The 14,000-nt window shown below is 47.8% G+C and overlaps 3 protein-coding genes across 3 annotated transcripts; all 3 read left to right on the forward strand.

Moving 5' to 3' along the window:
- On the forward strand, positions 1-3,899 carry LOC4325680 (LEAF RUST 10 DISEASE-RESISTANCE LOCUS RECEPTOR-LIKE PROTEIN KINASE-like 2.1). The gene is made up of 4 exons (XM_015766257.3): positions 1-893; positions 2,193-2,228; positions 2,400-3,465; positions 3,547-3,899. The coding sequence occupies exons 1-4, from the start codon at positions 125-127 to the stop codon at positions 3,698-3,700; spliced, it is 2,025 nt and encodes a 674-aa protein (XP_015621743.1). The 5' UTR covers positions 1-124; the 3' UTR covers positions 3,701-3,899.
- Positions 3,900-4,849: 950 nt separating this feature from the next.
- Positions 4,850-8,970, forward strand: LOC4325681 (LEAF RUST 10 DISEASE-RESISTANCE LOCUS RECEPTOR-LIKE PROTEIN KINASE-like 2.4). The gene is made up of 4 exons (XM_015766255.3): positions 4,850-5,690; positions 7,145-7,180; positions 7,379-8,600; positions 8,713-8,970. Exons 1-4 carry the CDS (start codon positions 4,931-4,933, stop codon positions 8,744-8,746), a joined length of 2,052 nt encoding a protein of 683 aa, XP_015621741.1. The 5' UTR covers positions 4,850-4,930; the 3' UTR covers positions 8,747-8,970.
- A 1,672-nt stretch (positions 8,971-10,642) lies between these two features.
- LOC4325682 (uncharacterized) lies at positions 10,643-13,577 on the forward strand. Its single transcript, XM_015777421.3, has 6 exons — positions 10,643-10,897; positions 11,202-11,419; positions 12,294-12,540; positions 12,635-12,720; positions 12,831-12,922; positions 13,029-13,577. Exons 1-6 carry the CDS (start codon positions 10,775-10,777, stop codon positions 13,268-13,270), a joined length of 1,008 nt encoding a protein of 335 aa, XP_015632907.1. The 5' UTR covers positions 10,643-10,774; the 3' UTR covers positions 13,271-13,577.
- Positions 13,578-14,000: the final 423 nt, after the last annotated feature.

Genomic DNA, 14,000 nt, shown 5'->3' on the forward strand with positions numbered 1-14,000 from the left:
AGGCAATGGCAATGTTATTTCTCAAGCTAGACCTTTTCCTCCCCTTCCAGTTTTCTGCTTTTCTCCACTCCTCCATGTGTAGTAGCCTGCAGGCAGCTGCTAGCTCCACCATTTGAGTGGCTAGATGAACCCGAAGTTGCTGTTCTTCCCGCTCTTGGCTACGTTGCTCCTCCTGTGCCACCACGCACACGCCGTCTGCGAGCCGGCAACATGCGGCGACCTCACCATCAAGTACCCATTCTGGCTAAGCGGTCCCGACCTCAACCGGTCGTCGTTGGCCATTGCCGCCTGTGGCCACCCGTCCTTCGAGTTGTGGTGTAGCCGCGATGGCGTGGCGTCGTTGAGGGGCTCGCAAATCCTCGTCCTCGGCATCGACTACACCAACAGTTCATTCGTTGCTGGACACAAAAGGGTCGCCGACGGCGGCGACGGCGTGTGCCGCACCGACTTCAACATATCGTCCAGTCTAGCTCTCAGCCCGTTCACGATTAGCAGCAGCAACCGGGCCATCTGCTTCCTCTACAGCTGCAACGGCACGGAGCCACCGGAGATCGACGGCCTTGTGAACGCCACCATCTCCAACTGCAGTAAGCCTATCTACGCGTACCTCGGCGGGAGCTACGACCGTGACAAGCCACCGGCGATCAAAGCCGGGAACTGCACGTACTCGTACCTGCCGGTGCTGTGGCCGGAGTCGCCGGTGAACTTGACGGCGGGGACCAACTACAGCCCGCTCTTCAAGAAGGGGTTCGTGTTGGAGTGGCAGAAGAATGGGTTCGGCGACTGCGACGCCTGTAACGCGAGCGGCGGGCAGTGCCGGTACAACAACGATTCCGCGGCGGCGTTCGCGTGCCTCTGCTCCGACGGAGAGCTGCGAGGGACGATATGCGCCGGTGAGCTCCTATTCCAGTTTCCACTACTTTCGAAAACATAAAATGATCTTTAAACATTGTTACACGTTCGTCCATATGGCTTACTCCCTCCGTCCCAAAAAAAAACGCAATCCTGAGTTTGAACCTGGACACATAAGATTAGGTTTTTTTTTTTGGGACGAATGGAGTAATTCGTAGTACCCAAGTATGATATTGAGAGGAGTAATTTTACAGTGTCTCCTAATTTTGATACTTCTACCTCCTAATTCGTAGTACGAATAATAATTTTAGCGCAATTTTTGGTATCTCCTAATTGATATCTTCTAGTACTACAGGTACATAGAGATACCAAATTTTACAATAGAAAATACGATACCTCCCGGTAACTTATCAATGACTATAAATTTACTCATATATATGCTAATGGCATAATATTTTCTCAATCTTCTCTTTTCCTCCCATTTCAAATACACATGTGTTTAAAGTCTCTCAATCGAGTATGTTTGAGATGAGAGAAAAAAAGATTGAGAAAATACATAAAACGATATGCTATTAGCGTATAGTTAATTCAATATGAATTATTTTAAGTTTAAAAAATAAATTAATACGATTTTAAAACAATTTTGCTATAGAATTTTTCTAGAGAAACATATCACGTCCCGGTCAATATATGCTATAATCTACATAGAGACGACTGCAAAGTGCGAGAGGACTTTGAACGTAGTCACGTAGACGACCCAGTCATAGAAGTTTGTCCTTCTCCGTAGCCAGAAATCGCGCAAATCTACACATAAGTCAATATTTTACAGATGCCAGCCGGCAAATTAGGCCAGAAATCTTGAAGTGGCAATCAACACCAAGGAAACGCACCCCACTGTTGCTGAGGAAAATATACTAATATACTACTTTTTTTTTGTGGGAAAAGAGAGGTATATTACTCAGCTATAGAGTCAGTACCAACAAGGTGAGATACGAAATTACAAGAATCATCTGGCCAGAAGGGTTCAGATCCCCTGAAGCTGGGGCCAACTCCACCGAGTGGATTTGGCCGAATCTGAGCCGTTCTTTTACTTCTACGGCTGGGATCATGGCACATACCTTTCTTCTAATTAACTATCTTTATCATATAGATTTGAAGGAAAAAAAATACTTGGTATTCTAGCTAACCGTAACTGTGATTATTCTCCAGCCAACACAATCAACAAATCAGGCATCATCTAAAGAATATTGAACTTCAAACGTGATGCTTCATTTGTTTTGAGACAACATCAAATATTCTACTCTTGACATTACTTTTGCTGATAAAATCTGTTGTTTCAGGCAGCAAGAAAACTGGCAGGAGAACCATATTAATAGGTATGTCAAAAACATTTACCACAATACCATTGAATCATAAACCATAATAACAAAATAAAAACTTAAGGAAATAATATCCTTAATAGGAAAAGCCAATGATATCGCAAAATAAATGGTCGTAGTATACCATTATGATTTTGTAAAAGGAAATAACATGTGTTTTAATCTCAGTTTTGACAGCAGCAGCTGCAGGCTTGCTCTTGCCATGTATATATGTGCTAATATGGCATGGGAAGGGGAAACAACTACGGTATTTCCTTTACACAAAGACTAGCAGCACCAGTGAAAGGAACATTGAGGCCCTCATAATATCTTATGGATCAATAGCTCCAACAAGATACAAGTATTCAGAAGTAACAAAGATAACATCATTTCTTAATTATAAGCTTGGAGAAGGAGGTTATGGTGTTGTATTCAAAGGAAGGTTACAAGATGGTCGTCTGGTTGCGGTGAAATTCTTACATGACTCAAAAGGAAATGGAGAGGAATTTGTGAATGAGGTTATGAGCATTGGCAGGACCTCTCATATTAATATTGTTAGCTTATTTGGGTTTTGTTTGGAGGGGTCAAAACGAGCTCTTCTTTACGAGTACATGCCCAATGGTTCACTAGACGATTATATCTATTCAGAAAATCCCAAAGAAATTCTAGGGTGGGAAAAACTTTACGGAATCGCAATCGGGATTGCTCGTGGGCTAGAATACTTGCACCATAGTTGTAACACACGAATCATCCATTTCGATATAAAGCCTCAGAATATCCTTCTAGACCAGGATTTTTGCCCAAAGATTGCTGATTTTGGTTTAGCCAAACTGTGCCGCACCAAGGAGAGCAAGCTTTCAATGACAGGTGCTAGAGGAACAATTGGATTTATCGCTCCTGAAGTGATCTATCGATCCTTTGGAATTGTTTCAACAAAGTCAGATGTTTATAGTTACGGAATGATGTTGCTAGAGATGGTCGGAGGCCGGAAGAATGCTAAGTCAATGGTTGAAAATTCAAGTGAAAAGTATTTTCCAGATTGGATTTATGACCACTTTGCTCTGGATGATGGATTACAAGCTTGTGAAGTCACAAGTGAGGTTGAGCAAATAGCCAAAAAGATGACTTTAATTGGTTTGTGGTGTGTACAAGTATTGCCTATGCATCGGCCGACAATAACCCAGGTTTTAGATATGTTCGAGAGAAGTTTGGATGAACTGGAAATGCCACCAAAACAAAATTTCAGTGAATTACTGTAAGATACTTTCTCTACACATTATGATTTGGACTGGTAATATTTTCAGTGAATTTCATCTATGCTATTTCTGTTTTTCAGAGAACATCCAGCTCAGGAGATTAACACAGAAAGTACGAGTTCTACTATAAATACCAAAGCTGCACAAGCTCTAAGTGAAGTGCTAAGGGTTGAGGAGACAAGCCTCGTTAATTCAAAGGATCCTACAGTGACTACCAACTATGCAAAAAGATGATCTGCAGTCAAATTTTGGCATAGTATCATCACACATTCATGGGTCATGGCATTGACTAGTGTGTTTAAGGTAGCTGAATCGAAGATATTTCTGAATTCTGTCCATCCCCCTAACTTGTTTCATAATTTAATTCAACAATTTGATCTACCAGAAGCTACGATTTACGATTCCGTGCCAATAATTATCACATTTTCCCACTTCCCTAGTTTGATCTATGGGCTCAAAAACTAGCATCATCATAGTGCCAAAATTTTCACGGAAAAGTAGTACGCAAAAGAGCAAAGAGCAAGTTACTTACTGGATTCCTCCACGGTTCCTCTGAAGAAACGAAGAAGCAGCGGGCACCTCTACTCAGCCTTCGAACTTTTGATGAGTTCATCTGCTCGATCTATGCCTCGCCCAACGCAGAAAGTACAGGACAGGATGCCCATCTCCCCGGCTCCCCGTTGCTTGTGTTTGTAATCCATCCCCAATCCGCCGCCCTAACCAGTCACCACCGCCACCAACGCAGCGGAGGAGAACACTAGCGTTGTTCGGCGACTCCCTCAATGCCTACGGCCGAGCAGCTGGCGTTTACTGCTGCGGCTCACGAAGCGAGACGGCAGCGGCCGCAATCCTGCACGGTTGCACCGCCGCCGACGGCGACGCCGCGGCGGCGCCGGGGAGAAGGGAACAACCGAACAAGGGCTGCACGGACGCATCACAAAATTCTGGCCCGTACTATGTGATGGGTCAGAATTTAGGCCCATAGTTTGGGCTGTAAAGCCTATTCTGGCCCTCTTCAGCTAACGGCCCAGTGAGACAAGTACCTGCATTCCTCTGCGCTTTTCTTTATCCAACTTGCATTTGAAATATTTTGAAGTTCCGTACGCTGGTATCAACGAAGGTGCACACTCACCAAACACTGCGTGCTGACGTAATCAGCACGTACTATAATATGCACCAATCGCGGTTTAACTTTAACTCGCATGCAGATTAATATGAGCAGTGGCAACTGCCAACCCCAACGAACTCTCCTTACCGATCTTCGTTTCGTTTCATACTCCGTACTACTCCAGAAGAAGAGAGAATGGTCCAAGAAAGTGACCAAGCAAATGACGCAAGTGGTGCACGAAACCAAGTCAACTACACACATGTAAAATTCCTCGTCTCCTCGATCCATCCATCGATCGCTTCGCCTATAATACAACGCCTCTTCCTCGCCGCATCGCGCCACCAACCGTCGTCGCGATGGACACGCCATTGCTGCTGCTGCTTCCCTTCCTGGCGGCATGTCTGCTCGCGCCGCGGCACGCGGCGGAGGCGGCCGTCACGAGCTGCGCGCCGAGGAGGTGCGGGAACGTGACCATCGCCTACCCGTTCTGGCTGCCGGACTCATCGCCGCCGCCGTCGTCGTCGTCCGCGCCGTGCGGCCCCGCGGCGTTCCAGGTGAACTGCGACAACGGCAGCCGCGCGTCGCTGGCCCGCTCCTTCCGCAGCGGGTACAAGATCCTCGGCGTGTCGTACGCCAACCGCACCGTCGTCGTCGCCAACGACAACGTCCAGACCGACGCCAGCGGCTGCCCGGTGCCCAAGATCGACGTCTCCGCCAGCCTCACCCTCGCGCCGTTCACCGCCAGCCCGGCCAACAGCCAGCTCGTCTTCCTCTTCAACTGCACCAGCAGCAGCAGGCCGCCGCCGGCAGGGTTCGTCAACGTCACGTGCCCGGGAGCGAAGGCCGTGGTCCGGCTCGACACGAGCTACAACAACACCGCCGCCAGAGTGGTCGCCGGAGGCTGCGACTACGCGGCCGTTCCGGTGGTCGGCGTGCCGGGGGCGAGCCCGACGGACTACCCGCAGCTGCTCCGGGGAGGCTACATGCTGGAGTGGAGGGCGCCCGCCGGCGACTGCATGGCGTGCAATGCCAGCGGCGGCCAGTGTGGCTACGACGCCGACACGGAGGCGTTCGCCTGCATCTGCTCCGACGGCTCATCGCGCCCGGGGATATGTGGTAAGTGTAAATCTATCTGTTCTTTGTGCTAAATTCGTTCAGTTTTTTTCCCTGAATTTGATTATTGGGAAATACATAACTATTACTCAAATTAAATTAGTTAGAGACTTGAGAGTATTAAAATTCAAATTAACTATTTATTGATTGATCAGCACAAGCAGTAGTTAGGATCAACGAACATGTAGTAGTAGTTCGTATTTGCGTGGTCGTGCCAAAAACCAGGGTGGTTAGAACTGACAAAAGGAAGTAAGTAGATTAAGCTATTTTGACTTTTGAACGTGATTTATATGGAGGGTAACAATCTAACAATGGTTGTCAATCGGTGACCGTTCACGTTATCCAAAATTCTTTAAAATTTCCTAATGATGCTCCCTTTTTCTGATGAGCAATTTTATGGTTCTTGAAGAGGTACCATGAGGTACCGAAAATTTAGTGTAAAATTTGGCACCTCATAGTATCTAGGTACCAAGAGGTACTAAATTTACAATACAAAAAGTGGTACCTCATGGTACCTTCTCAAGGACCGTAAAATTGCTCTTTTTTAATAAGAAAAAAAAGTGTAGATTGTGATTCTGGAACTGAAAAAAAGGTGATCTCTTTATGCATGTTTTAATTAGGTGAAGTGTACTTTCAGGACAAGGCTCTTGATAGGACTAGCAATAGTGGAAGTACAATAGAACTGGAATGACTTTTTGCACGGGCTTGGACTAATTAAATTACTGAATCAACATATGGTGGCTGTCACGATCTCATCGTATGAAACAATCTTTTGCCGAGAACCAATAATGGACTCCACATAAGCCCCAGTGTGATCTGTGAAGCTATACTTTAGCTACAAGTAGCCGGAATTTCACGTTCTCCGATCTCAGCAACGTTTACATGTAGAATACGTATACAGCCAGCACGTGTGGTTGGTTAGTTGTTAGTGCTTACTTATCGACTTTGACTTTGAAATCACAATGATAGGAGCAAAATGGTCAACTAAAACTAACTTTTGTGTCCGAAAAGAGACGATTTTGTTTGATTTCATCTGATTATTTTGATCATTTTGTTCATCATGTCTGAATCAAACGAGATATGTTGCTGCTCGCGGCGGCTGTTGCTGCACTCTCCTGTAGCTGGTTAGGTCAGATACATGTTGGTCTCTGTCCACTGTACAAATACTTCGAATAAAGCAACGTCGTACATATGTACAAATTTACGATGATATCTGTTGTCTGAATTGTTCCTAAGTAATAGTTCAGACACCTTAATTGGTCCAACCAGTTTCAATTAGTCATCAGGAAATCAATGACGCAACTGTGTGTGGAACAATTAGTCTTTGATCAGGAACTGTTTCTTTGATTAATCTCGGAAATAAATTAATGCTCGTTCAATGTATTTCAATTGGTTGGAATAGACTGGCGATATTTTGTACATATGTTGACTAAAATGAAATGATTCTTCCCTTTCAGATGCAAAGAAGTCCGGGAACAAGGTCATCCTGATAGGTATGCATCCGCTTCAGTCTTCAATTCTTGCTTAACTAATCCAACAAAATAATATAATTCAACTTGTTTTTATTCTTCGTATATGTCATGATGATCAATTGTTTCTTCAATAATGATGTCATGATCAATTATCTAGATAAATTTACCACTTGGTAGTAATTACTAATCTATACTAATTGTTTGCTTCGTCGCTTTCAGTGTCACTGTCGATCTGTGCGACTGGGTTGGTGCTATTGGCATGCATCGCCATCGTCTACAAGTGTCGCCGACGTATGCAAAATCGTTTCAGTTTTCTGAACGCCATGGACGGTGCAAGCAGAACGGATACTGCAAAGGTGGAGAAGCTGCTGCAGAGTTACGGATCCCTAGCTCCCCGGAGGTTCAGGTACTCGGAGCTGAAGAAGATAACGAAGTCCTTCAGCCAGCGGCTCGGCGAGGGCGGCTACGGCACGGTGTTCAGCGGCACGCTCGCCGACGGCCGCGCCGTCGCCGTCAAGTTCCTCCACCACTCCAAGCCCAACGGCGAGGAGTTCCTCAACGAGGTGGTCAGCATTGGCCGGACGAGCCATGTCAACATCGTCTCCCTGCTCGGCTTCTGCCTCGAGGGCTCCAAGCGAGCCCTCGTCTACGAGTACATGCCCAATGGCTCGCTGGACAAGTACATCTACTCGACGTCGGCGGCGGCGGCGGCGGAGGCGGAGGAGGCGGAGGCGACGGCGAGCCCTGACAGGGATGTTCTGGGGTGGAAGGTGCTGCAGGAGATCGCCGTCGGCGTGGCGCGGGGGCTGGAGTACCTGCACGACGGGTGCAACACGCGGATCATCCACTTCGACATCAAGCCGCACAACGTGCTCCTCGACGAGGGATTCCGGCCCAAGATCGCCGACTTCGGGATGGCGAAGCTGTGCAACCCAAAGGAGAGCATCCTGTCGATGGCGGACACGAGGGGGACGATAGGGTTCATCGCGCCGGAGGTGTTCTCCCGCGGGTTCGGCGACATCTCGACCAAGTCCGACGTGTACAGCTACGGGATGCTGCTGCTGGAGATGGTCGGCGGCGGGAGCAACGTCAAGGCCTACGCCGAGAAGGGCGCCAGCGGCACGTTCTTCCCGCTCTGGGTCTACGACCACCTGCTCGAGGACGGCGGCGTGCTGCAGAGCGTCGCCGCCGCCGCCGCCGCCACGGCCGGCGGCGGCGCCGGATCACCGGGAGGCGAGGAGATCGCGAGGAAGATGGCGCTGATCGGGCTGTGGTGCATACAGACCGTGCCGGCGAACAGGCCGTCGATGGGCAAGGTGCTGGAGATGCTGGAGAGAAGCGTCCACGAGCTCGCCATGCCGCCGCGGCCGTACCACTCGAACTCGTCGTCCCCGTCGCGGCCGTCGAGCTACCCCTCCTCTGCCTCGGATTTCACGCAGCGGTCAGTGTCGTGTTGATCAGTTGCTGATCACTCTGTTTTTTTTTTTTCTGATAACGCTGAATTCCATATGATCAATCGCTGACGAAGATCGATATGCGTTTTTGTCGAGCAGATCAAGGTTATCAACACCGGGAAGCACAGCGTGAAAAGTGGCGATGGAATGACTATACTTGAAGCAGACAACTGGCTAGTAGACTGTAAATTAAAGAAAACCAGAGTGGGAGCTTTGGTTTTGTATGTAGAGCAGATTAGCAAGAACAACAAAATTAGACGTTATTACTGTTTGAATCATTAATTCGTTCTCTTATGGTTTTCTGTGGAAATCATGTACTACTCCTATTCAGTTTTAGTTTAACTTGTGCTTGACGAATGTTCCACGGAAAAAAATTTGGTGGAGACCGGATGTAACCGGCCTCCTTTGCAGCCCCTCTCTGGATGTATGCCACGTGCAAACCCCAACGATCGAACGGATCGCTCGACTCAGCTCCACCCCCAGGCCCTAGCACGGCCAGGGCGTAGGCTCGGCTCAGAGTCCGACGCGGCTTTTAGGTTCATCGTCGGCTCCGCGCAGCCGTCTTCTCGTTTTCGTGGCCGACGCCGACGAACCGGCGCCTGTGCCGATCGGGGTGGCGGCCGTCGCGGACGAACCCCGAGACATCGGCGACTACGGCTGATTCCGGCGATGACGCCGGATTCCGGTTCTTCTCCAATTTATGAATCAATCGATCTATCTTGTTTGCTACGCATCATATCGATTGTTCTCGGATCGTGATGAAGTGGCCGTCGGCTATGCACCACCACCAGCTGCTGGAATCAGAACGTTTCAAGCTCCAGAAACAAATCTTCAAGAATTCCATCTGGATCCAAATTAATTAGGAACACCAACAAATTCTTATTCCTCGCCGCGTGTTGGTCACCTGGCAGCTGCGGAGCTCGGCACGTCCGCTGTGGTTCTGAGGTGCTCCCATGGATTATGGATACGTCAGTCTCAGGGACGCCGTCGGCGCCGGATCGGAGGATTAGAGTCGCCAGGCTATGTCGAAAATTCTCCGCGTCTCGAATCGATCGAGCCGATAGGGAGCCTGAAAGGAGAATCAGCGTGTGCCCTCGAGCCGAGCCTACGCTCTCCTAGTGCTGCGCTTTGGGCCGAGACGAGCGATCCGTTCGATGGCTGGGGTTTCCACGTGGCATCCATCCAAAGCGGGGCTGCAAAGGAGGCCGGTTACATCCGGCCTGCCAGACGGACAATAGCTGGGCCTCCGTTTTTGGATAGAGAAAGACCCATCTTTAGAGGCAGGCAGGCCGTTGTTTTCTGCTTGGGCTATCACGGACTGTACGGCCCAAATACATCAGCTCGTGGATCAGCTGGTTCAGCACTCCACTGCTCCATGAGACCATGACTTAACAGCAGCATAGCCTGCGTTACTTCGACATTGCCCGACGTGTTGACTGTGTTGCTACCAGCCTAGTACCATCACAGGGCCAGGTCTAACGGAGACGAAAGCGAGGTAGCAAGACGAGCAGTCGAGCAGATCGTCGACAAAGTCCGGTTCCGAATGAAACATGCTGCCGCATGCATCGACATTTCGCATGTAGGGAGTACTCCACTGCTACTATCTTTGTCCTGCAGCAATCTCAAATGCTTGTGGTTGCTGCTCCCCGGCTAATCCGCCTCGTGCAGTGCAACGCACGGCCCATAAAAATCTAGGTGAAGTCGTCTCGTCTCGTGACGAAGTTGTACGAGGTGACGTAGCTAGTAGTAGTAGCTAGTGGCGCCGGCCGGCCAAGGACTCCGCTGATGGAGCATCACCGGCTTAATTAATTACGCGTCACTTGCCCCATAAACGACACCGTCCATGGGTGCCCAGCCAGCTCCCACCGCCCAAATTAAGGCCGGTCCACCCATCGTTCTCATGACCTGCCAACCCCATCCCAGCCCTACACGTGTCCATCCTCAACCACGCGTCGGCACCTCCAACGCACTTCTGGAAGGAAGCCAAAACGGCAGCTTATTAATAGCGTAGCCGTTACCTGCTTTATATGGTCTTCTCAATTAAACTCCACTAAACCTCCCTATGGCCTATGCCATCCACCAAACAAGCAACTGAATCGGAATCGCGTATTGCTTTCGAGCTCCAATTCAACAGATTAGCAGAACACAGGGCGCTGAGCTGATGGCGAATTGTGGCCGGAGGTTTGCCGCCGCCGGCGCTCCGGCGACGGCGAGACGGTGTAATCTGGAGCTGTTCCTCGAGGCCACCACGCCGGTTGTCCCGACGACAGCCTGCTCCTCCAAGGTGATACGCTTTTCATCCCATGCATCGATCTGTTGCATTTCCTGATTTCCCCCATTTCTGAATTCTGATACTACTATCCAAGATGATCTTTCAAGAGTATTAGTTGCCTCACTGCTAATACGGAATTATGTATGTTCCAAAACAGATGTTGTTTTTTTTTTCATTTTTGTTTCTATAACTCAATTTCTGACTAAGAAGAAACAGAAAACAACTGCCTTAATTCATTTCGGTAACAATTTCTGACTAAGTAGAGGTTCTTTTCAGCTTCTGTGACATGAAAAAATTCGTATGGTTATCTTTGCAGAAGAGCATGAATGGTTGGAAGCAATCTGATGAAGAAAATGCGCTGCCATTCTTCAGTTTGGGCGACCTCTGGGATGGGTTCAGAGAGAGCAGCGCATATGGTATCGCTGTGCCAATTGTTCTGAATGGTTGCAGTGACGGTGTGGTGCAGTATTACGTCCCTTACTTATCTGCAATCCAGCTTTATGGAAGATTAAGGAGGCATTTCTACCATTCCAGGTAATACATCCTCAAATCACCGTTGAATCACTTCTTGTAGATGTTCTTAAGACAAATGGTTTATTAGCTATGGTGGCATTGTGTTCATAGTTACTTCAGCACAATGCTCAACCTTAGAAATAGAACAACACTTCAGGTTGTAATGTAGTTCATAATTACAGAATTACAGAACAAGTACATTTGCCAATACATTCCTTGAGAAGTACTCCTACATTTTGCGTCTCCTATGAGAGGACAGGAAAATAAAATGAATTTTAGGTGCTTAAGTGACCATTGCATCAGGAGAAAGGAACATAAAGAATTCTCAAAAAAAAGAGAGAGGAACATAAAGACAAAACAAGTCTTGTAAAGCCATCTGAACTCTGAAGAGTGAGTTTGCGAGCATTGACTTAAAGTGTCAGGGCCAATCAGTATTCAGTAGTACGAGTTACTATAGGTCCCTATCTCTGTTTCTACACTTCTCCATTGAGGCTGCACTATCTTCAGTAACAATTTGGATTTCTCATACGCAAAGTTCGTATCCTGAATGCACTTAAGAAACTTCATTAGGAAGGCAAAACCCATAGTGATTACAATACGTCTCCAATTCATCGTATACAAATCACAAATGTAATCCAAGGAGCGGTTACTGTTAGTATATGCAATTTTGTTCCCACTGGATCCAAGGCAACCGTTGGATGGAGGCGCGCGTGCGGCTACGATTCAAGCTGACGCAGTCACGCAACTGCTGGGAGCACCGTACGGGTACAGATAACTAACAGAAACAGATAGGAGAGTAGGAGAGAGGGTTAACCTGAGGATCACTAAAACGGAATCAGCTTATGTTAATCCCTAGTGTTGTTTCTGATATGGTGTTTGTTCAATCCAATCGTAGGCCAAGTGGAGAAGACAGCGACGGCGACTACTGTCAAGACACAGGCAGTGAAGAGATGAGCGACCTTGAGCACGACTCATGTCCAAGCAGCACGGATGCGTTCTCAGTCCAAGATACCACCTGCGAAACCTCCACCAGCGAAGCATCGAGCGACGAAAGCGAATCAACGAGAATTTCCCACGAGCAGCTCATCTTCGAGTTTCTGGAATCCGAGCCTCCCTACCAGCGTGAACCGCTAGCTGACAAGGCATGCCAACAATTACTCCAAGAACTCTTATCGTTTCTCCCTGATGAAAATGACTGTGTTTTTGTCACTCCTCTGAATCAAAAAACTCGTGCAGATTTGTAGTCTTGCCAGGGGATTTCCGGAGCTGAATACTCTCAGGAGCTGTGATTTGTCGCCAACCAGTTGGATGTCCGTCGCATGGTACTAGCAGAATACTGTCCTTGTGTTGAATAATGTTTACCATTCAGAGTTCAGACTAACTGGAGTAAAATATTTGACTCTGAATTCTTCGTTCCTGATGATCGCTGCAGGTATCCAATATACCGAATTCCGACGGGACCAACACTATGCGATCTGGACGCCTGCTTCCTCACATATCATCCCCTCTCCACGCAGCTCACAGGTGCACAAACACTTCACAGAAAAAACACCGAACAACTGGACCATCTTTCCTTGGGTTGCTGTACGCTTTGAGCCTGTGACACATGACGTTGAAACTGATCTTTCAGGCGGCATCTGCCCGGAGCCAAAAGGCAACAACAGCGGCGTCCCCGTGACGACGGCGATGTGCCTCCCGACGTTCGCCATGGCGTCGTACAGACTCAAGGTCGCGGCGTGGGCACCGGGCGGGCGAGACAGGCAGCTGGTCGCCTCCCTCTCGCACGCCGCCGACGCCTGGCTCGGCCTCCTCGGAGTTCACCACCCGGATCACCGCTTCTTCGCCGCTCGCCGCGTCGTGTCCAGAAGATGATGAGTCGATGGAGATCGCCTGCCAACCTGAGAGTGCAGAGAAGTTCTCTGTGTTCTTTTTTTTTTTTTTTGTGTGTCTCATTCAGTTCGTATATTGTCAGGGTTCAGACTGTACTCGGATAGTTGGATCACAAAGCGTGCATCCTGTTTTTGTTTTCCAGTAATGGTTTCAGAGAAAGATTAACCAAGAATGTATATAGAATTAGAAGACAATTAAAAATGTGTTTTCTTTTATGCCAGCTGGTCTAGTGTTTATGTTTAAACGTGATATTTTGTTGTACCAAAACTCAGATACGAGTAACACTCAAGCAGCTGTGTACTTCTGTTGTACTGCTTCTAACTTGTGAGTGACAGACAACAACGAAGTCCATCGTAGCATTTGGAATACAAGTGTACGAAGATCAGTGTGATTCTGTGAACTCGTGATAATTAATCCTTTCCATGATGGTTGTGTTGTGCACAGTTGCATGATGGTTAAAGAAGTTGAAGCAAAGTTTTGTTTGTTGAGAAATTTGACTGAACTCTGTACCGCTTGCTTCCCTTCTTAATATAAAAAAAAGAGAGACAGAACTCATGCCTTTCTACTAAAAAAACAACAGATATGGTTGGCATTGTGTTCATAGTTACTTCAGCAAAATACTGAACCTTCAGCAAAATACGCTGATAAACCCTTTTTGTTTTGTTTCCTCCGGGAGGCTTGTCCCTTGTAGTCACCAATCCAACAGTCTATG

The sequence above is a fragment of the Oryza sativa genome, chromosome 1 (genome assembly GCF_034140825.1).
Source record: "Oryza sativa Japonica Group chromosome 1, ASM3414082v1".
Lineage (NCBI taxonomy): Eukaryota > Viridiplantae > Streptophyta > Magnoliopsida > Poales > Poaceae > Oryza > Oryza sativa.